Source organism: Cebidichthys violaceus, unplaced genomic scaffold (genome assembly GCF_023349555.1).
Source record: "Cebidichthys violaceus isolate CVI_PGR_0920_01 unplaced genomic scaffold, fCebVio1.0.p SCAF_14, whole genome shotgun sequence".
Lineage (NCBI taxonomy): Eukaryota > Metazoa > Chordata > Actinopteri > Perciformes > Stichaeidae > Cebidichthys > Cebidichthys violaceus.
This window is the reverse complement of record NW_027176307.1, coordinates 3,456,062-3,478,902: the sequence shown is the minus strand read 5'-3', so window position 1 is coordinate 3,478,902 and position 22,841 is coordinate 3,456,062. Positions and strand designations below refer to the sequence as shown.

At 40.9% G+C, this 22,841-nt stretch overlaps 1 protein-coding gene across 1 annotated transcript in view; it reads left to right on the top strand.

Moving 5' to 3' along the window:
- Positions 1 to 22,841, top strand: part of ift172 (intraflagellar transport 172) — a 40,316-nt gene that overhangs the window by 7,251 nt on the left and 10,224 nt on the right. The window contains exons 15-34 of the mRNA XM_068708523.1: positions 1,511 to 1,623; positions 5,260 to 5,427; positions 6,267 to 6,403; positions 7,864 to 7,971; positions 9,114 to 9,198; positions 9,404 to 9,496; positions 9,883 to 9,960; positions 11,029 to 11,277; positions 12,238 to 12,316; positions 13,029 to 13,149; positions 14,091 to 14,235; positions 15,390 to 15,479; positions 15,772 to 15,869; positions 16,172 to 16,307; positions 18,520 to 18,636; positions 19,581 to 19,723; positions 20,348 to 20,441; positions 21,185 to 21,249; positions 21,532 to 21,712; positions 21,856 to 21,965. Of these exons, the coding sequence (XP_068564624.1) occupies positions 1,511 to 1,623; positions 5,260 to 5,427; positions 6,267 to 6,403; positions 7,864 to 7,971; positions 9,114 to 9,198; positions 9,404 to 9,496; positions 9,883 to 9,960; positions 11,029 to 11,277; positions 12,238 to 12,316; positions 13,029 to 13,149; positions 14,091 to 14,235; positions 15,390 to 15,479; positions 15,772 to 15,869; positions 16,172 to 16,307; positions 18,520 to 18,636; positions 19,581 to 19,723; positions 20,348 to 20,441; positions 21,185 to 21,249; positions 21,532 to 21,712; positions 21,856 to 21,965 (2,410 nt within the window). The remainder of the gene's footprint in view (positions 1 to 1,510; positions 1,624 to 5,259; positions 5,428 to 6,266; positions 6,404 to 7,863; positions 7,972 to 9,113; positions 9,199 to 9,403; positions 9,497 to 9,882; positions 9,961 to 11,028; positions 11,278 to 12,237; positions 12,317 to 13,028; positions 13,150 to 14,090; positions 14,236 to 15,389; positions 15,480 to 15,771; positions 15,870 to 16,171; positions 16,308 to 18,519; positions 18,637 to 19,580; positions 19,724 to 20,347; positions 20,442 to 21,184; positions 21,250 to 21,531; positions 21,713 to 21,855; positions 21,966 to 22,841) is intronic.

The window sequence follows — 22,841 nt, the reverse complement described above, 5'->3', positions numbered from 1 at the left end:
GGCAGCAACAGTAAGTTTGCTGCCCCGCCTCCTCTCCGGATCATCATGCTTTCTGTTGCTGCCATTACAGATATGGCTATGTTCCAAGTTACCGTAGCTGTCATAGGGATCCTCAATGAAAAAGGATTGGAAGATCTTGCTAAAGTACCTACGTATTATTTTATTAAATTTCCCCCCCCTCCATATCCCTTCTGGGGCTCTGTATTTTTCTAGTATTTTGCACTGATATTCAATATCTTAAGAGGTCCATTATTCTACAGAAAAACTTACTTAAAAACAAACTTTTCTCAGCCACCGTAGCAGATATTTGCTGTGATCCCACTGTCTTGCAATAGTGCCACCCATACTGGTGGTTTTACATCTTTAAATCACGTGTCTCACATACAGTTAAATGATTGTGTTAATCTTCTTATTGTCAACAAATCTTATCGAAAGACCAAAACCAAAAATGTGCAAGTCCGTCTGTCTGTTTGTCTTATTGTGTGTGTCTCTCAGCCCTAAGCCCTTTGCGTCTTACTGTAAATCTTTAAAAACACAAATATATAGGGTTTTTTCTTTTTTCTTTTTTATAAAGGCTCACTGCAGTTTTTAAATAAACTCATACATGAGGAATTAGTGCTTTTGTTGGGGACTATTTTCACCGGCGGATTAATCCACATTGGTTGCTCTAGTGAGTATTTGGAGCAGCAGGAAGGTGTATGTAATATTGAGTCACAATAAACTACAGTGTGTGTTTATGGTAATGAAGGAACATGTCACCCAGTGTGGCTTACTGATGTGTTTCTTATAGTTTTTGCACAACAATGGGGCTCTATAGCACAGAGGAGCATCCGGCTGACAGTACATGTTTGTAGGATTAATTGATTGTTGGTTTTGGTCTTTCTGTGGGATTTGTAAACAATAGGAAAAATGCTGAATATTTCCAGCCTTATCCTTTGATGCAAAAAAGTTTTTAGTTCCAAGGCAAGAACAGCTTGGCTAGTGACTTCTCAGTCAACTCTTGCAGATAAACACGCGCTGTGGGTTTGTGAAAGGCCTTTGATTTGGAGAACAGCTTCAATCTGCAGCTTTTGAACGCTTTTGAATGCTGATGATGCTGCCATCGTTGTGCTTCCCTCTCCATAAATCATTTAGTGTGTCTTGTTTTACACACTGAGCCACACAGCTAGTTTTCACACACGATTAATCACCATAATATTAAACTGCTACAACTACAGTAACTGAAGTACATCATCCTTGAACTGTATCATTTCCATTGAGTGGACCACACTGGACCGTATTACATTTTAATTAAAAAAAAAAGTGATGTATCAGCAGACTTATAATATCAACTTGTTCCCGAGGCAGGTACGTTTTTAATGTAGAGACGCTGCCTGATGGAATCATAGATAATTATTACAAAATGATGGTTATAACTTGATTAAAAACACAATTTTAGCCGGAGACACTGTCGTGCTGGCAGTCAGACTGCTGCTCTGTAAAAACCTGTCCTTTTCCTTCTGCCCCTCAGTGGACTTGGCCGGGGGCTGCAATCTGGGAACCATCAGCCAAAACTCCAAGATTGACTGGCTGGAGCTCAATGAAACGGGACGCAAACTGCTGTTCAGGGACAAGAAGCTGCGGGTGAGAATAAAACACCCCAGCGCCCTGAGGGATCGTGGGAGTGGAAATGATGGGAGAGAGGCCCTTAAGGGCAGACAGGGCCGATGATAGATAAGATGATGATTAGTGAAGTAGTGAGTCAAGTAGAAAAATCCCCACCTTGGTTGGGGCTTGTCTAAAGTTATAGCCACGTCCATCACCCAAATAATGTCTTGTGGCTTTTTGTGGAGGCGTTTTTGCTCGTCCAGGTTGATACGATAGTATTTCAGAATAACTGTTGGTGCCACGGGGGGGGGGAGTCGGGAGTCTCAAGATAACTTTATTGTCACGCTGAAGGGATGAAACTTCATCTCTGTGGAGCCAATGGTGCTGCTTTTAACATTAACGGATTGCAAACAAGGCAGACAACATAAGGAGCAGAGAAGGCAGCAAAACAAGTACGTGTGAAATAACTATAAGAAGCCAAAATGACCAATAACCAATAATTCAACTGTAATTAGAATTGTGTGGGGTCCTACAAAACCCTCCAGGTTGGGTCACGTTCAAATGTACCGAACAATATTTTTTATTTGTATTGCATTAAAAAATGCACACATTTAATGGATAAATCCATTTGTTTATCTTCTTATCTAATTTAATTATTTCTAAAAGTATTCTTCATTTCTAAGAAACCAGTGCAGTGCCCATTCAAAACGGGCCTGCTCAGAACGGGCAGATTTGCTTGGCCTGCAGTGTTCTCGAGAGCCGCTCATCCACACAACTTCACACCCTTGGGTCCTGAGCGAAACACCTGCCATGACATAGTTGCATCCCCTAGCACAGTTAGGGTTAAGTAAGTATACGCGTCACTCGGGTGCAAAAGCAACATCGACGGTGACCGAGCTGTACCCAGCATGCCTTTCAGCGGTGTAACAGGGTTTCCCTCTCAATACGCTACAGTGTGTACATAACACTACTAATATAATAAACAGGTACCCTAGATCTCAAGAGCTCGTACTCTAGACTGCGCTTCCTTGGGTCCTCAGCAATACACCCGCCACGTGTGAAGCCGATCTAATGAACGGTTGTCGAGGGAAAAAGAAGGACAGACAGACAAAGACTCCTTCCATTTTAGTTTAATGCTGCATTCACATGGAATCAGGCAGACAGTAAAAACTAACGGCCCAATGGAACAGCAGGACGGATGGAAAAGAATATATGATATAACATTATTTTGTGAAATAGGAATAAAATTGTTCTAATAATGAAGACATTTCAAGCAGTTTGAACATCAATCTGTCTCACTCAGTCTGCATCGTTGTCCAGAGTCATACAAAGTAAAGGTCCTCCCTCTGGAAGCTGGTTTACCCCAAAACTTCATTTACGGTTCACACAGCACGCTGTAATAACACTGAAAAGAGTTCCTTTGTTTTTCAGTTCCTTGTATCTTGTTCCACTGATTTGAGTGGAGAAACATACATTTCACTATTTTCCACTTCAATACCAAAAAACAAGAAGATGTAGAGAAGGTCTCAGATTTGAGATCCACAGCTTTTTTTGAGAAGCTGTGTGCAAGATGAGAGTGGCAGACAGCTGCTGTCAGTTGTTGCCCCGGGGTTAATAAATCAGTTTGATGTCTTCGTCCTGGGGCAATGACATGGAGAACTCTGGTAATTGGGAATCCCTCTGGGATTTTTGGTTGCACCCTTATTTTTATTTTTTTCAGGTACTAATGTGAAAATTTGGTACAAAAAGAACTTTAGTGGCACAGATTGTGAACTATTTATGAATGTGCACAAGTGACTTAGGAAAGAATTCCAATACGCCAAATATTGGAAGTTTGAGGCTAATTAGAACCAGAAAGTTAATAATAAGTAATCACTCTCCCTCTTTTTAGACGCTTGAAAGTTTTGTGGTTCGTTTGTAGACAGAAATCCTTACTTTGAACTGTTTCTAGTCAGAATATTGACTTGAATACCTTGGATTTTAATGTGTTGTTTTTTTCATTTAAAACCTATAATTCAGTACTGATTGTGCATAAAGATTAGATGTGCATGCCATCCGTCTATTAAAGGGATAGGTTGGATGTTTTGAAGTGGGGTTGTATGAGGTGCGTATCCATAGTCAGTGTATTAGCTACAGTAGATGACGGTCAGTACGCCCCTAGTTTGGAGAAACAGACAGGAGTACCAGCATGGAAGCTAAGCAATGTGCTGCTGTGGATGGGGAGCAGCAGCAAAACATATTTTAGACACGGCTTTACAACAGCTTTAATTCTCAGTCGGAAAGGACTGTTTGACAGCAAGGTAAAGCAGTTACCTATATATATATATATATATATATATATATATTCTAAGTATAGCGTACACTTAAAACACTTGATATTGATTTTTTTCTATGTCTAAAATATGTTCTGCTGCTGCTCCCTGTCTACATAACTTGCATTGCTTTGCTCCTGTGCTGGTACTCCTGTCTGTTTCTCCAAACTAGGGGCGTGTCGACTGCCATCGTCTGTAGGTAGTAATACACTGAGTATGGATAAGTACAGACTATCCTTAACAGTTTAAAAAGCATGAATACCATTTCACATTCTTTGCATATTCGCATTCAAAGCATGTATTCCCTGCGCTTCACACCAGTAAGAAACAAAAAAAAGAAAGTTGGATAACAAATGTTTCTTTAATTGAAACTTGCTTCCAAGTGAACTAATCAACAGGCTGCTCTTCCTCACTGCATTAAAACGTGGCCGGCTGAGCTCCAGGGTAAAACTATAGATGCAGCGTTATTAAAAATGGTGGGGGGAGGGTGGGGGTGATATTAAGGCAGCTGATTACAACAGCGGGCGGTCTGTCATACACACACACACATACATATTAAGTGCTGTGGGAGCCACTGTAGCTTATAGAATCTACATAATCTCAACTCATTAAGAGTATAATAGAAGAATAGTAGAATAGATTGCAGTGTGAGTATTCACACGGAGCCGCTGGAAGTTAATCAACTTTGTTCAAGCGGTAGGAGTTCAACTATGCGTTGTGAACTTTAACTTTAACACAGGGATTCGGAAAATGAGCGTAATCACCGTGTTTGCTACGTTTGAAAGTGTTTTTGTGTGTGATCGCTGTCAGGAGAAGTTCTATACCTGTAAATTCAAAGTGGGATCGTTTTGACAGTGATTTGTGCCGTGAGAGGCTGTTCAATCAGAACCATCAGACCTGTAGTGACACACCAACAAACCTGCTAGCTAGACTCATCGTTTAAGTGTTCATTTTAGCACTGACCCACCAGAGGGTTTTTTACACCGATTTTCATGTGAGATGTGATTCTTGCGTGATCTCGTGAAAATCCCACTGCCGTGCAAGCAAAGGGAATACTAAAAAAAATTTATAAAATGAAAAAGAATCGTGGGCCATATCGTCTCTACTGATTTTCCATCATGCTTTTATATTTAGCATTATCTGTTTGTTTGTTTTTGTTCAGATTAAACAAACAGGATACACCATGTTAATCAATGAGCATTAGAGTCAGGCTAGCTGTTTGCCTCTGTTCCCAATCCCTAAACTAAACTAAGCTAACTGTCTTCAGAACTCAAAGTGGTGTCAATCTTTTCATCTCACTCCGTTTCGTTGATAATGAAACTAACAGTCAGCATGTCCCTCCCTCTCCTTCCTACCTCAGCTCCATCTCTATGACATAGAGTCCGGCTCGAAGACCACGCTGCTGAGTTTCTGCTCCTACGTCCAGTGGGTGCCAGGCAGCGACGTGGTGGTGGCTCAAAACAGGGGAAACCTCTGCATCTGGTACAGCATCGACAGCCCAGAGAGCATCACCATGTTCCCGATCAAGGTGAGGCTTTGCTCTCTTTGTGAGTGTGAGTGTGTCGAGTATATGATTTCACAATTCAAACGTCATACTGGACATTTTCATGTTTTCATTTGACCGTCTACTGCCTGGTACTTTTCCAATGTCTTTCCAACAACACCACCAGTTTTGTAAAGCACGTGTTCTGTAGAAAACGTGTAGCCTCCAAGCCCACGTTGAAGTAAACCAAATTACATCACTGTGACATCATCAGGGTTATTTTGCCAGCGGTAGTTCTCCTTATGATGAATAAACTGACCTGTAGGTGCAGAATCAGTGGCGTTCCCCTTTGAATAAAGGGAAAATACCATTAAAATAGTAGTAATAATAAACGTTAGTTTCCACTTCAAACTTTTTCTTTTTCATTAATAATAAAAACCAGGCAGACGAAGCTCTTGCGGTCCATTGTTTGATTTTTTTTTGGTAGTGACAAAGGATACTGCATGATAGATACTGGAAGTCCTGATTAAACATGTTACTTAAGTATAATTATCTACATATAATCAGCAAAATATACTTAAACTGTCAGTGTACTCAATGCGTAAAAATGTCTCCTGTGAGTTTTATATTACTATGTATTGTATCATTTGATTATTAGTACCAATGCATTCATGTTTATGTAGCATTTTGCTCTCGTAGTTGGTTGAGGCGGACCCAGTTTAAAGTATTTTGTATTCCGTTGCGTACTTTAATCTGTAATAGTGCATCTATTTTTTATAAGCGTATAACTTGTGTGCAGTACTTGAGTGAATGCACTTGGTTACGTTCCCCCACTGCAACAGCCCTCTCTCTTTCTTTAAATTGGTTTCACTTTGCTCTGTCAGGGAGACATTGTGGATCTAGAAAGAGTTGATGGGAACACAGATGTGATCCTGACGGAGGGCGTCAACACTGTGACGCACACACTGGACCAAGGCCTCATTGAGTTTGGCACCGCTATCGACGACGGGGACTATGACAGGTACGTTTGGACTACTGTGACGGATATTAGACTCGCATACAAAAATCAGCCCCATCACTGTCATTATTGTCGAGTTGAACATCCGTCCGGCCTTCCGACTACTTGCTTCTTGTTCTGGGTCAGAGTCCCGGTGACTGCAGGGTGAGCAGAACAGGCCAGATGTCCTTTTATCCAGCAGCTTCCTCCAGCTCTTCTCGAGGGTTTCCTCAGAGCTGGCAGGACGGCCGGGAGGCGTAGTCTCCTCAGTGTGTCGTGATTTGAACACCTCCAAAGTGACGCTTTCAAATCATCGCCACTGACCTCTCTCAGTGTGGAGGAGCAGCAGCTGAACTCTTCACTGTGGCTCTGAACTCTAAACAAAGTGAGGCCAGCCAACCTTTAACGGGACTTTGGTGATTTGTGCTTGTCTGTCCGTCTAAAACAATTAGTATGTGATTGCTGGTTGTTGGGAGACGTAACACACTTGCAAACTAAACAATGCGATTTGTTTTGGTCAGAGGATTGTGCTGCCGGCTGTCGGCACCGTCAGACCTGCAGCAAACACAGTCACTACTGCTAGATACAGTAGCTAGGAAGCTCCCCATCTCAGAATGAGAGTGTAGGTTGTAGTAAAAACTAGAACGGATTCATCTTTTTCAATTGATTAATTCATCCATCCATTTCTTGCTGCTTATTCGGGTCCAGGTTGCATTCATTTAATTAACTACATTTGTTGGACAATATATCGTCCCAGAAATAATTGAGATGAATTGTATTCTCGTCATCTTAAGACCATTTTATGTCACTGATTTAATGATAATGATCATATTCATATGGAAATTAATTTGGAATTGGAATGTGAAAAAAATATAAAAATCTCCAAAATAATGAAAACATAAATCAAATAAAACCACACAACCGAAATAATTAATAGAATGGACTGTCGGCCTTTGTTAACAGAAGTTAAACATGAATATTAAACATTTGGCACAGAGGTATTGAGAGTCATTTATTCCTTAAAGGGCAATATATTCTTACAGTCTAGTTGCAAGTATATAGTTTCTAACAGCTTTAACAAAAAGTGCAAAGTAACAACATGTGCTGTGCGGCTTTGAAACCAAGTCCATTTGTACTTATTCTTCCACACCTTCTGGTTGGTCAGAATAAGATAAGATAAGTCGCTAACGGAAAAATGATGGAGGCCATGTCCATATATCGTGCAGTGAGCCGATAGCATGATTATCGTGGCAGGCCGTATCATAAGAGTTATTATGGCTGGGAAGTATTGAAACAAATGTGTCATAATATTACAAGGCCATATTGTGTTTTTAACAAACCAAAATACTGTCATATCTAACTTTATGGCCTCACTCAGCTTTACATCTGTGTGTGTGTGTGTGTGTGTGTGTGTGTGTGTGTGTGTGTGTGTGTGTGTGTGTGTCTGTGTGTGTGTGTGTGTGTGTGTGTGTGTGTGTTGACAGAGCCACAGCATACCTTGAGACTCTGGACATGTCACCAGAGACCGAAGCCATGTGGAAGACCCTCAGCAAGCTGGCTCTGGAGACTCACCAGCTGCACATCGCAGAAAGGTCGGCAAGACACGCACACACAACCTTGTGCTTTTCTGTTTGTGAGGACTCTCAATGACTTTGTGCATTCCCTAGCTCCTCACCCTTGCCTTAACCATCACAACTAAATGGCTGACCTAATTCTTATTCCGAAACCTAGTCTGACCCTCAAACAGGCCTGTCCCACAGTGAGTGATTGGTCCTCACAAAGGTAGCTGTACAAGAACACACACACACACACGCACACAACCTTGCACGCTAATGTCCGTTTCTCTAAGCTAATTACATTCTTTATCAGTCTTCATTGTACGTGAGACTTATCTTTGTGACTGAAGAGAATGGAGACAACAAGGGCACCTTGGTCACCTGGAATGAAAAAGCTTTTGGACACACATATGTGTGCACACACACACACACACACACACACACACACACACACACACACACACACACACACACACACACACACACAGCAGATGACTGTGTTTCTGCCTGACCCCCCTCTCTAACTTCATTAATCATCAAAGACAGTTTTTTTTTTAAATACTAAGCATCCTCTCTCTCTAGCTCTCTCTTACTCCATATTTCTCTCTGTTTTGAGAAACTTTAAAAAATTGGAATTCTCTGTCATTAATAATGCATATGCTGTTCGTTAGGCATCAGCCTGATTTGCATAAATCATGAAATTGGGGGAAGAAACGTTTTTGCGTGAAGTGTGTACTGTTAATGAGGGAGGGAAAAGGGATGTTAATGAGGGAGGGAGGGAAGCCAGAAAGAGTCAGAGAGAAGGAGTTTTCTAACTTTTTTTTTTTACTTTCATGACTTGTTCATTAATCTGATGCAACTGTTCAGAGAGAGTTGGTAATAAAGTAGCCAAATGCTAAGACGAGCCTTTTCATCTCGCAGCCCCTCCGACTGCAGCGTATCTAAAGGCTAATTAGACAAAAGCTGTAATTTATCTCGGTTCATTGAGTGAACAGTTTTTTTCAGAGCTTTGACTGGACGATGTTACTTCCTCCTTCACTGAATGTTTTCTTCTTTCTCCCTCTGTTTTATTAAATGTCCTCTCTCTCTCTCTCTGTCTCTCTCTCTGTCTCTCTCTCTGTCTCTCTCTCTCTCTCTCTCTCTCTCTCTCTCTCTCTGTCTCTCTTTATCTTTTATAGGTGTTTTGCTGCATTGGGGGACGTCTCGACTCTGCGTTTCCTCCACCAAACAAACCAGATTGCCGACAAAGTTTCACAGGAAATGGTGTGTTTCGTATCACAACAGATATCTCAAAACTGACCATGTATACAACAAATGCAGAGTTTTTAGAGTGGTATGAAATATCTATAAAAGTTTTTAAATGTCATAAGACTAAACAAATTAAAGTAATCACAGGAGTGTGTGTGTGTGTGTGTGTGTGTGTGTGTGTGTGAGTGTGTGTGTCTCTCTCTCTCTCTCTCTTAACCAGGGAGGAGATGGAACAGCGTTTTTCCAAGTCCAAGCCCACGTGGCGATGCTGGATAAGAACTTTAAACTGGCTGAGATGCACTACATGGAGCAGGTCGGCGACACGCCCCATACACACTTCCAATATGTATATTTGTATATAATATGTAGAGTTAATTGCTGATGCATTCTTATCAAACCAAACAAAATTCTGCAAGTTGTGCTCTTTAACAGCTTTTTAATTGTTGTGATTTCAAAAGCAATAAAAAAAAATTGGATTGATTTTAGATTAATATACCATCATCTTCTGTCTATCTGTTTTGGTAACACCTGTGATAGGTCAGATAGTTTACCTTTTGAATTAGGAGCCCACAGTTGAGTTTACCACATCAGGAAATCTAAACGCAGTGTATCAATATCACAACACACACTTGCTTTATTATTTGCAGAAGTCAAGATTGTGCAGCACTGAGTCAAATGTCATTATCTCGTTTTCTGCAGAATTCCATTGATGAAGCGATAGAGATGTACCAGGAGCTCCACATGTGGGACGATTGCATCGCCGTGGCTGAAGCCAAGGTAATAACGCACAGACTCAATTTACACTTTGCGTTTTACCTGAGGGAGATTCTGTTGTTGCATACTGGCGTAAACACCCTGGACCATAAACTTGGCTTTTATCAACACACTGCTGACGTCCACAAATGCTGCCGACAAGACTGTCAAACTCAAAGCATTTTTCGTCGTTTCCCCCCCGCCTTCTGCTGCTGCTCCCCCATTTTTGTTCACCATTATAACTGCCTCCTATAGGAACAAATATATACGCATCACACACAACACCTCCAAAATGATTGACCTCCCCACCTCCAACCTCTCAGACCTTAAGGACCAGAGCCATTACTCGTAGAGCACAACCTATAGCACAAGACCACAGGCGCCCCCTCAACCCATTCTTTACACTGCCTCAATTTGGTCGGAGATATACAGTAGATCCCTGGGCCAGGCTGTGGGGAGTTTTGTAGGATTGTGCAGTGTGTCGGATTTGTCTGCACCTAGCGGCGAGGTTGAAGATCGCAACCAACTCATAGCTCTCCCACATGCTAAGCGAGTAGGAGAACTACGGTGGCCATGGTGAAAACATGAAAACTCACTTTGTTTGTACAGTAGATATAAACGGCTCATTCTGCGGTATGGTAAACACAGTGATTCTTCTTTTCAGGTGATTATACACAAAACAAAACATACTTATTAATGTTCCATTTCTGCCAATAGATCCCCCTAAATGTTATACATTGTGCCTTTAACTGCAAATTAATTAAATATGGCTACAACTCAGTCTCATCAATCTGTTGATTACATCAGAAATTATCTTCTCGAAACCCAAGCTAACATTTTCAAATTGCTTATTTCCAATTAACAGTCCAAAAAGCTAAAGATAATAAATGTACAATCGTATTTTAACTGTGAAAAGCAGCAAATCAAAGTGAATATTCAAAATGTTTGCTTGCTAAATGGCTTAAAGATGACTTCGTTTTTAATTGTCAATTAGTTTTCTCTTAGTCGACACAGTGTTTCAGCACTAGATTTGAACCTATGTCTAACGTAGAAAACAAACCTCACCCATAACCCAAAAAATTACTCTCTTAGGGCCACCCGGAGCTGGACAGCCTGCGTGGGAAGCACTACCAGTGGTTAACGGAGACGGGTCAGGACGAGAAGGCCGGGGAGGTGAAGGAGAGCGAGGGAGACTTCCAGGGTGCCATCAACCTCTACCTGAAGGCTGGACTGCCAGCTAAAGCCGCCCGACTGGCCATCAGCCATCCGGAGATCACCAACAACAGCGACACCGTCGGCCGCATCGCCGCCAATCTCATCAAGGGAGAGTTTTATGAGAGGGTGAGTGGACTCTATCTATCTTAACTATCTGTCTGCCTTGTTTATTGCAGAATTTATCCCAGCTGGTATCCTATACCGGTAAATCCTTTCTCCTCCTTTTTTACCTCATCTTCCTCTCTTCTCCTAACAAATGCCAGGAGAAGAGAGGTAGCAACAGAAGAACTTTTTTTTCTTTCTTTTTTTGTTTTGTTGTTTGCAGTTTTACACTCTGTCTCCCTCCATCTGTCTGTTATTTCTCTACGTCTCTTTCTTTAGCCATTTGTCTGAGAACTCAGTTCTCCTCCCGGAGCCATCTGTGTTTATGTAACAGGTGGGAAGGAGAGAACGAAACTTCAGAAGAAAATGTGTTGTGGGGTTTCATCAGTTTAGGTGTTTTGAGGGTCGACATTCTGTATATTTTCCGTATCTTGCAAAGATCACATGTTGTGCATTCTGTTGTTGAAGAAATGTGTGACCTAAGTGAATTAAGTATGTGGACCACCAGACATTACACCCATATGTGATAGTTTAACATCTCTTTCCAAATTCATGGGTTTTTTATGTGTCACTATAACAACCTCCAGTCTTCTGGGAATGCTTTCTATGAGATTTAACTTCCATCCAGCCACAAGGGAATCAGTGAGGTCAGACACTGATGTTGGGTGATCAGGACTGGCTCACAGTCAGTGCTCCAGTTCATGCCAAAGGTGTTGAATGGGAGTAGAGGTCGGGGCTCTGTGCAGGCCATTCAAGTTCTTCCACACAAAACTGGCTAAACTGTTTCTTCATGGACCTGGCTTTGTGCACTTTGACCTTATTGCCAGAAATATCAATATGAACCTTGAAAAGCAGCCCAGACCAAAAGTGCACAAACATATGTGTCACAGTTTCCACATTCCCAACAACCCTGACCCAGCAAATATTGATCCTCACATGTCAATTTGTGTTAATAAATTGATACGCTCTATATCTTCTGACCAGGCAGGAGATCTCTATGAGGAGATCAGAAACAACCAGAGAGCTTTGGAGTGCTACGTCAAAGGAGGTGCCTTCAGGAAAGGTAAATCAATGACATGTAGCTAGCATGAATATGCTTAGCCTATATTTTGAATAACTACCCAAAATGTGTATGTTTGGTGATTTTTTTTTTTGTTATGCTAGCAGCTTGTCGATCGATTGGTCGGTCCACCGCTTTGGTTCAGACTGAATACCTCAATAACTATTGGATGGATTGCCACTCTAGTTGGTACATGCATTCATGAATCCCAGTGGAGGAATCCTAACAGCCCTGGTGACCCTCTGACTTTTCCTCTAGCGCTAGAGCCAACTCCCATCAGCCTCAGCTGCACTTTGTGTTATTAGCAAATGTTAGCATGCTAACATGCTAAATCAAGTACCTGCAAAACTAACGACGTTCCCATCAGCCACAGCTGCACTTTGTGTTATTAGCAAATGTTAGCATGATAACATGCTAAACTAAGAAGGTGAACATGGCAGTAGCATGTTCAAATTGCCATTGTGAGCATGTTAGCATGCTGACGTTAGCGATTAGCTGGAAGCACAGCCTCACAGGGCAGCTGGCATGGCTGGTTGTACATTCGCCATAAGTACAGTATGTATTGTAAGTATACAAGTATAAGTACAAAAGGTACAAGCAATATCATATGACAAGATTTTGGACAACAACAGGTGGACGCATGTTGTTTAGTTGAGTGTGGGTATACACTACAGTAGATGTACAGTATATTAAATAAAGTTTCTGCTTCCTGTAGCGGTTGAGCTGGCACGCCTCGCCTTCCCTGCTGAGGTGGTGAAACTGGAGGAGGCCTGGGGAGAATACCTTGTCCAGCAGAAACAGATGGACGCCGCCATCAACCATTTCATTGAAGCAGGGTATGTAGTGTAGAGGAGTCAAGAAACGAATATTTGGGCAGATGGAGAGGACGAAAGATGACACGTTAAAAGAAAACATCAGAGACGGCCGATAGTTCTTTAAATCATTACCAGGACCATAATAGATGTCTTTAAACATGATTATATTCCCCAAAAATACCAAACAAATACAGCGCCCAGATTTTATTCTTTTCAAGTTGAAAAAGCATCCAAGTAATTTTGACTGTGGGATGCTAAAACTCTCCACAGGTTTAAAATATACTTCTTTCACTGCTGGTTTCTCCTGCCAGAAAAAGTTTCAATCCGTGCCTGTCTTATTAAAATGATTTGGTTCAACTTAAATCCTAACCAAAGTTAATTCATTTTCCACAATTCAGTTTGGCTGTGTTGTTGGACCAACTCAATCAGATAAGATACACTTCTATTGATCCCCAGCAGGGAAATTCTGTTGTTGCAGTAGCACAAGGGCAGAAAAATATACAGGTAAGTATAGAATGTAATAAGAGGTACATTAACTAAAATATGAATAGAACTGGAAATGTGCACACAGTAGATTGCAGATCTCCACCAGGTCTTTCTCCCCTCCCAAACAAAGAGTGGAACCTCACTCAGTTGTCCCTCCTTGGCTCCCTTACAGTCAAGATGGCGGTGAAGATAAGAAAAACCGTGATTCATTCATCTCGTATTTCGCCAAACTCTAGTGAATCATATCACAACGGCTATGTAATTACTCTGCAGATGTCCCGGTTAAAAAATAAGACCAACCTTTCCCATGGATGTCAGTTTTTGAGCCACGACAAAGGCCAAAATGTGGTCTAGGTTTTTAGCCTTTTGGTTTTCAGCAGGGAGACGATTTTAGAAGGTGAGGTGAGTGAAAACGTATGGATACACACAACACTTAAGTCCTCTCTCTCTGTTGTCTTTCTTCGGTCCACTCTTAGCTGCTCGCTCAAAGCCATCAAGGCAGCCATCGCTGCTCGTCAGTGGAAGAAAGCCGTCCACATCCTGGAGCTGCAGGAGGATTCGTCGGCAGGGAAATACTACGTGAAGATAGCTCAGCACTACGCCTCTATGCAGGACTATGAGGTGAGAGAGGAGGGACGAGGCGTGAGGTGGGTTTGTGGTTCGGTGAGCACCTGAGATTCCTTTTGCTCCCTGAACACAACCCCAGGACAGTGAGATGGAGGCAGCCAGAGGGATGTAGTAGGCAGTGACATTTTGCCACCAGCAATTAATTTCTGCACATCTCCCTGGAATACATACGTTCACCCATGACACACACACACACACACACACACACACACACACATATACACACACACTACCTTGCACACATTTCAAGCATAAAGTCAGAGCCCAGCTTTAGCTCGGTCTCCATGGAGCATTGTGGGCTGTGTTTGCTCGAGGGTGCTTTGGCAATAATGACAAGTTGGATTGTTTTAGTAGTTGCCAGAAATACAGTTTAAAAGAAGAGGAGGAAGACACAATCTGGTATAAATACAAAGAAAAGAAAAAAGGAAGAGACACGATGGTGATGGTGATGATGATGATGATGATGATGATGATGATGATGATGATGGCGAAGCGCAGCGTGCTCTGCTCATTCTGATGAGCTCAGCTGAGCCAAACAGCCTCCACAGACTGTCAGCCTCTGAAAATAGCCGGCCATTTCAGTCTGTTTGCTCTATGGGCACATTCACAGAAAGTAATTAAGATAACAGGCTCTCTGCTTTCCAACTTGTGGAAGTTGCCGGAAAATATAATTCAGTGCAAACTAAAACAATGGAGGAAGCTCACACCTGTGATGTCAGTGCAGAAATTATCGCGAAAGGAAACAATGACTAAACGTTTTTGCTTCGTTGATGCCAGTGTTAGAACAGGTTCAATGGGAAATACCTCTTTCCTTTATGTAGCAAAAATCTGGTCGTGGTGGATTTTTTCCCTTTTCCTTATTATCCAATCTCTCCTAAATGTTTCCATTAACAGAGGGCAGATAGCTGCTCTTAAATTAGCATTATATGTGTTTTTTGTGCTCTTTTTACCCTGCAGTAATGTCATTCTAATATATTCATGTAATGTGGATGTGTCAAGAGGTTTAAAAGTTTTTATTTCCAAGTGTCTCCCAAACTAATGTAAAATATGAACTTCTATATAGTATATAGAGATCTTATGATATTCAGCCTGTATTATATATTTTCTGAGTGAATTTTGTGTGTATTCTGTGTGTTTACGGCCTGTAGGTGGCAGAGCAACTGTTTGTGAAAGGAGGTCACATCAAGGATGCTATAGACATGTACACTACAGCAGGACGCTGGGAGGAGGCTCATAAGGTTAGTATGGACACAAACTACACTAACAACTGTGTCAACTAAAGAGAGACCAACTTGTTTTATTCAGGCAAAAACACAGTATCAATAACAAGTTCCTGTTTACAAAAAGGAAAATAATAATATTAAAATATAAATTGAATTAAATTCATAATAAAAACAAATGGTTTTGACAGGTGAGTAATGAATATTGGATCCCAAATAAATCCCATGATGATGATATTTTGGCCACTGATGTCGGTGTAGCTGTGAAACAAAAAGCCATGGTCATTTTTTCGGCGCATTTTGTCTGCAGTTGGCGGTGGAGTGTATGACAGAGGAGGAGGTCATGGCTCTGTACATCAGTAGAGCTCAGGAGCTGGAGAGAGATGGAAAATTCAAGGAGGCCGAGAGGTAAATGGAGATTTATTTATAGTAATTTGCTGCATCATCGGCCGCTGGGTGCATGAAAATGGAGCGAGGCAAAGTAAGGTGACCATGTTCAAAGTAATTACAGCAAGAAAAATAAGGAAAACAGTGTTTGTTCGACATTGGACTAGTGGAAATTTCAGACCCCTCAGTTAAACTGACTGACTCTTTATTATGTCTTGACTGAAGTCTTTTGGCACGCGAACATAACCCCCCCCCCCGAAAACAAACCGTTCAGTTATTATAGTCGTCTATGTGTGTGCGTGTTTGTGTGTGTGTGCTCGCAGGCTATTTGCCACAGTGAAGCAGCCTGACCTCGCCATAACCATGTACAAGAAGAACCGGATGTTTGATGATTTCATTCGCCTGGTGGCCAAGCATCACCCCGACCTGCTCACGGAGACCCACCTACACCTGGCCAAGGTACATTATTGTAATGTCATGGAGTTTTGACTCAAGTCGTGACACCATTGAAGCTGAAGTCCCAAAAATGAATTTGCCTGATAATCAGACTGAGTTGCATGGCCACTGAGTCTGGTTATATAAGGGGCATTGTAGGTAAAAGAAAAATATAATTACAGAGTTAGGGAAGGGGGTAAATATTTTACCTTGTAGGGCAGCTGGATTCTCGCAATATCACACATATCATATCACATTTTTTATTCTAAACAATAGTGATGAAGAGGTTAGCGTAGATGCTGCAATGGCATCAGTTTAATCAGAACTGTAGAGTATTTCCTCATCGAAGGAAGCACAAATAACAACACTGAAAGCTTTTCTCGATGGAAAAGATGTTTTTGCTGGCTTCGGGAATAGTTTGATTGACAGATGGTTCATCCAATCACCTGCCAAGTCTTTTTTGAAAAGTTTTCCAAAGAGTTTCCACTCACAGCCATCTGGTGGGTCAGGTTAGGTGGTATTCAGAGGAAAAAATGAATGAGAATACACTGAGATTAGAGTTATAAATCTACGAGAAAAAACTCACAAATTTACGAGAAAAAAACTCTGATATTTTTTGAGATTATAAAGTCTTAAATTTGCAAGAATAATACATCAAAATAAACAATGCGAGAACACAAGCTGCACGACGGGCAGTTTCGCCATGACACAGGAAGCTTTTGTAACTTTACACTGTTCAATCTTTCCCAAATTGCTCATGCTGGATAGGAGTCCAGGACTGAAGACCTCTTCATGCCAATATTGAGTCGTAGCGCCACCTACTGACAATAGGAAGTCAGCCTCAAATGGCAAAGATCATTTGATTTCCATGAAATTTCCATGGCGTGGTCTACACATGCTGTACAGCAACATGACGTATAATCAGTGTGAGATCTCTAGCACCACATAGTTGACACAGGAGGTGGAACAAAATTCGCAAGACATAATTTTCAAGGCCACGCACTTCAAGCAGGAAACATGTCCGATGGTCACGGAAAGTAAGTAAGATTTATTTATATATCAGAAAGTGTATTATTTATTTCACAGACAAAAGTCACAATGTGCTTAACAGGAGCGGTATTTGTTCAACTGTTTGTCACACTTGCAGCTTTGATTTTGGTTTCTCTTCTCGTCCCATGGTTATCATTCTCAGTGGCCAAAGGACTGTTGATCCCTTGGTTGGTGTCATTATTTTTCCGCTGCTCAAAGCGCTCATCAGCAATGGATGAAAAGCTCTCATAGGCTCCAGTTCTGGCACCCTTACAGATTAATCACTTCTTTTTTTTTTTATTGTTCTCTATGTCTTATGTAACAGCAGACAAATGTTCACAGTTTTGTGGTTGTCCAATTATCATGTGAGAATTGCCCTGTAGTGCTTTGAACTGTAATATTAATTAGAAATGTCTCTAACTAAAAATTCTGCTCTGAATTCAGACGAAGAAACCCATGAATCAAAAAACGCATGTCTAATTTTATAACATTATGCAGTGGTGGAGGAAGCACTCAAACCTTTGACTGAAAGTTACTACAAGGAGCTTTTAACTGGTTGTGAAACGTTCTCAATGTAATGCTAATGCCTCTACATGACCTACATAAGCAAACAAGAACCATCAGCAAGAATATTGGCTATGTAGTTGTTTCTAATGCCTGTCATCGGGACTAATTCCCTGCAAAGGAGACCCGGGCCGTATTGTTGGACCCGCTGGACTGAAGGGAGGGATGGGAGAACCAGAACCAGGACAGGGTGAGGTAGACCGTCAGACCCTGATGCAGTAAAATATTTTTTCTAAAGAGACTCTGGTGATGGGAAGCACTACCTCTTATATCCACAGATATCACCAAAATCAACACAAAATTAAAGTTCCCCGTAGTATCTTTAAGTACAGTACTTGAGTAAATGTCCACCGCTCACGCTCTGAGACTTAAAGTCCCTTTAAACTCCCGATAGTTGCAGCAAAGAAGATTTCAAAGAAATCCAAAAAAGTTTCATCATTAAGTTGTTAAGTTGGGTTATCTTGCTTTAGTCAGCAGTTCTTTTTTTGCTGTGTCACAAAAAGGGTACAGCTGAAGGGGCATGAATTATACTAGACTAGTAATATGTAATTTAATCCGTTTTCTATCCAAACAATCATGTGTTTTTGTGAGGTCTTACTGTCCCTGATATGTTGATGTGCATGGTGTAAATGTGTTTTTGTAGGAGTTGGAGGCTGAATCCAGGTTCTCAGAGGCAGAGTACCACTTCATAGAGGCTGAAGAGTGGAAGGCTGCTGTCCACATGTACAGAGTCAACGACATGTGGGAGGATGCATACAGGGTAGATATTTGTTTTGTTGGCTTGATGGATTTACATTTCCTAAGATATGTAGAGTTTTGTACTCCAAATGTTTGAACTGCAATTGTATTTTTTAATAGAACCTTGTTCCACGCAACTAATGTTGACAGTGGCCTCAGCTCATCCTTTGCAGCCTCCACTGTATCTACCGTCAACGTGTCAGTTATACAACACAAGAGACCCCTGTGCTTATTACTACAAGTAAATAAAAATTCTACGGGTTCTATGGAGTTTGTACAAATTATAGACACAAACTAAGTGATTAGAGAACTTCCGACTTTGACATCAACTTAGTGGAAGCATAAAAAAGAGCAACAACGAGGCATAAATCATAGATCTAAGAACAATGGTTCTCCCAAAAAAATACTCATGTCAGCAAAGTAAATTGGAAGATGCTATAATCACATAAAACACTTGCTGGCTTTAATAAAAAGCTATACAAATGTTTAATGTTGCTATATTATACCATTTTTTTGTAGTGAATGTCATTTCACTGGTCAAATTAGAAGTCTAACGTGTATTTAACTTGCTTTCCTGTGTGGCGCTCAATTTTAATACAGAAGTTATAATTGCTAACAAATACTGTACATTAATAACACATAAAATGTTTTTATAGCTGCGTATAACCACATTATTTTGTGTCATAAGCCATTTATTCGATACGTATGTACATCTTATGAATGCTGAATAGGAGGACGTAAAGTAAAGTGAGATTAGACTTCATGGGCACGGCATCGTTACAAGCCTCTGCTTCCCCCATCGACAGTGTTTATTGCAGCTGCTGCTTTGGGAGCACAGAGCAACTTTATAGCTGCTATCAAATGTTTTTCTCTGGGATTATCTGTGGTGAGGGTGTTAGGGAGCCACACTGCCGCAGGGCTCCTATAGTGATATATATTTACCACATATATTTTTGTGTGTGTCAGGTGGCTAAGAGCCATGGAGGTGCTGCAGCTCAGAAGCAGGTGGCCTACCTGTGGGCTCGGAGCCTGGGAGGAGAGGCGGCCGTCAAGCTGCTCAACAAGTTTGGCCTCCTGGAATACGCCATTGAGTTTGCTTCAAATAACTTGTGAGCTGCACCACGACACATAGACACAACATGCACGGTGGTTCATTTTTCATTTACTGAGCATCCAGAGTTGGATGCACTGAAGCCCATTCCCGCCAAGTGATGATAAAAACAAAAAGATCATGTCAGGCAATGTAATGTGAATTTTAATAATTATTCATTGACTCATTATTATTTTAATAATGAGTCAGTATCTAAAAGTAATGGCTTAGTATTGCAAAATAATGATTTCATTATCTGAAAAGAATGACTATTTGTCACTATTTTTAGATACTAACTCTTTATTTTGACACATTTTCTTGTTACAATGACTTTCAGAATTTTTTTTCCCCATGACATTGGCAGGAATGGACTTCCATACTTATGTGAACTGTTTAAAAACTACATTTACATCTTTTATTAGTTTTACTGTCTGGCAGGGCAGATCCAACAAATGTAACCTCCACAAACGAATTGCATCTTAAAAGTTTCTGAATCATGATAGTCAGTGAGTCCCTAAAAATAAACTGGGATAAATACATACAGTAAGTCAAGAGGGCAACTGAAGATGTATCCTACAGTCAGTGATTGTGAAGTAGTATTGTGAAACCTGACTTGATTTCTTGCTCTTTCTTTACTCCCCAGCTCGTTTGACTTTGCCTTTGATTTGGCTCGTCTTTCCAGTAAGGAAAAGATTCCTGAGATCCACTTCAAACACGCCATATACCTGGAAGATGAGGTAGATCTGTCCCGGTACTGCTGCATACAGTAACCTATCTGCTGTCCATACTGTACCTCCATGTGATACGCATTACCAAAAGCGGTGTTTTTTGTTTTTTAACTCTCACCTCCACTCACCACATTATCTTGAAAAGCCTATTACCTCCTTCTGCAAAACTGGCTGGTTGCTGCCATACATACAACCTCATGTAGTACTACAAAGTACTACAGACTTTGTAGTTGTTTCGACTCTTTATGTTGTTGTAGTCGTTACGCATCTCTATGTGGTTTTGTGTCCCTCCTTGGTAATTTTGTAACTTTGTAGTTGTTTTGTCTTTCTGTAGTTATTTTTTATCTCTAGTTTCTTTCCCCCTTTGGTTTTCGATTTGTGTCTCTTTTTGTCATTTTGTGTCTCTTTGCAGTTGCTTTTTGTCTCTTTGTAGTCGATTTGTGTCTCCTTGCAGTTGCTTTTTGTCTCTTTGTTTTTCTCTTCATGCTTTGTATGGGCCTCTTGTAAACATGTGAATTTCCCTTTAGTCAGCATACATTCTTATATGTGATAGTCAGCTCCTATCAGAAGGTATCTTTCCGTCAAATTCAGCAAGATACATTTTAAAAAACATTCCAGCATACGTTCTCGTTGTACTGATAATCATTGTAAATTGAATTTCTGCTTATACTCCCTGTCACTAAAAATGTTCTAGACTGCATGTGGAGAACAGTAGGTAGTGCTTACTTCTGATATTTCTGATCATCTTCCAGGGCAAGTTTCCGGAGGCCGAGGTTGAGTTCATCAAAGCAGGAAAACCCAAAGAAGCCGTGCTCATGTGAGTACATTTATATCTGTGTTACTGTCAGCTGATCAAGAGCTGTTAGAATTAGTGGCAGATTTATATCTTCTTGCAGATCAGTGGTGCAATGTAACAAAGTACATTTATTCATACTTTATTTTTGCTTTATACTGCATTTTAGAGGGCAATATTACACTTTACATGTTCCATTTCTACACATAAGATTTTAACTACAAAAACGTATTTTTTTATTTATATATATATATTTTTATTATTTTAATTTTTTTTTGCCGTGTCTGTGCATGTGTACTGCTCCAGGTACGTCCACAACAAGGACTGGACCAGTGCGCAGCGGGTGGCTGAGGGCCACGATCCAGAGACTGTTTCTGAGATCCTGGTCGGCCAAGCCAAGTTCTGCTTTGAACAGAAAGATTTCCAGAAGGCTGAAGCCTTCCTGCTCCGAGCCCAGAGACCCGAACTCGCTGTTAAATATTACAAGGTAGCTGGCTTCAGGACATTTTTTTTTTAAAAAGAGTTGCAAAATGTTGCAAGGAAATAGAATTTCTTACTCATAGACTTTAACCATCCAGCTTTTGGTCAGTTATTCTTTTATTTATTCCATATTTGTCGTCGGTTTATCAGGGTGCAGACTTGTGGAGTGACGCCATGCGGATCTGTAAGGAGTATCTCCCCAACAAGCTCTCCATGCTCCAAGAGGAGTACGAGCAGGAGACCTCCAAGAAGGGAATCCGGTGAGATTTAGACCAAAAAATATAAGAAATCAATGGGCCTCATTTCTTGTCATTTACTTCCTCGTAGTTCAGGGAGCCAAAAACTGTAAGAAACAACAAACATATCACTGAAGCTATAGCTTATAGTTATATAGTTATAGTTACAACATTAGCAACAACAGATACCAAAAGCCTTGTTAACAGGACTTGTAAGTATAGATAGGTGGTTTAGTATGTGTAGGACATTATTTCAGGAGCTTGTATTTGATTTTGTTGATCTTTCATGTTGTTATGTTAATAAGAAACCTCTTAAAAGCCAGAGGGAAACCACAAACCCCACTATGAACATTTCACAGGCTCCCCCCCATAGTATAATCTATGCACAAAGAGTCAGTTTGATGCTTTATTAAAACACAGCTCATGTATTATCCCACATCGGCACTACCAACAAGGAATAGCTCGTTAGCCAGCCGACCAGCAGCATGCAGCTCTCGTCCTCCTCCCGTCGCTTCTCCCTCTTTAATGACTTGTGGGAGGAAACATCAAAAGTTACCAATGGAAACGAGCGAGGAAGTGAGGGAGTAAAGTGAGAAAACACTGAATTATTGCTGCAGAATTTACAGCTCAGGCTCCAGATAAGTGCAAGGCTTCACAGGCATCTGCAAACCATGATCAAATTGTAGTTTGACGCCTTTTATAAGAAATGTAATGAAAGTAAGGCCGAGAAAAAGAGAGAGATGACGAACAAGAAACAAGATATCCTTCATAATTCAAAAGGGTGAACTGTGGATATTATTTCTGTGAGTCTGCCCTCTTTGAAAGAGTGTTCTGTTAAATTACAAATATTCTGGCTTATAGCTACAGTGGGAACGCTAAAAAGAGCCTGTTTCCTGTGGG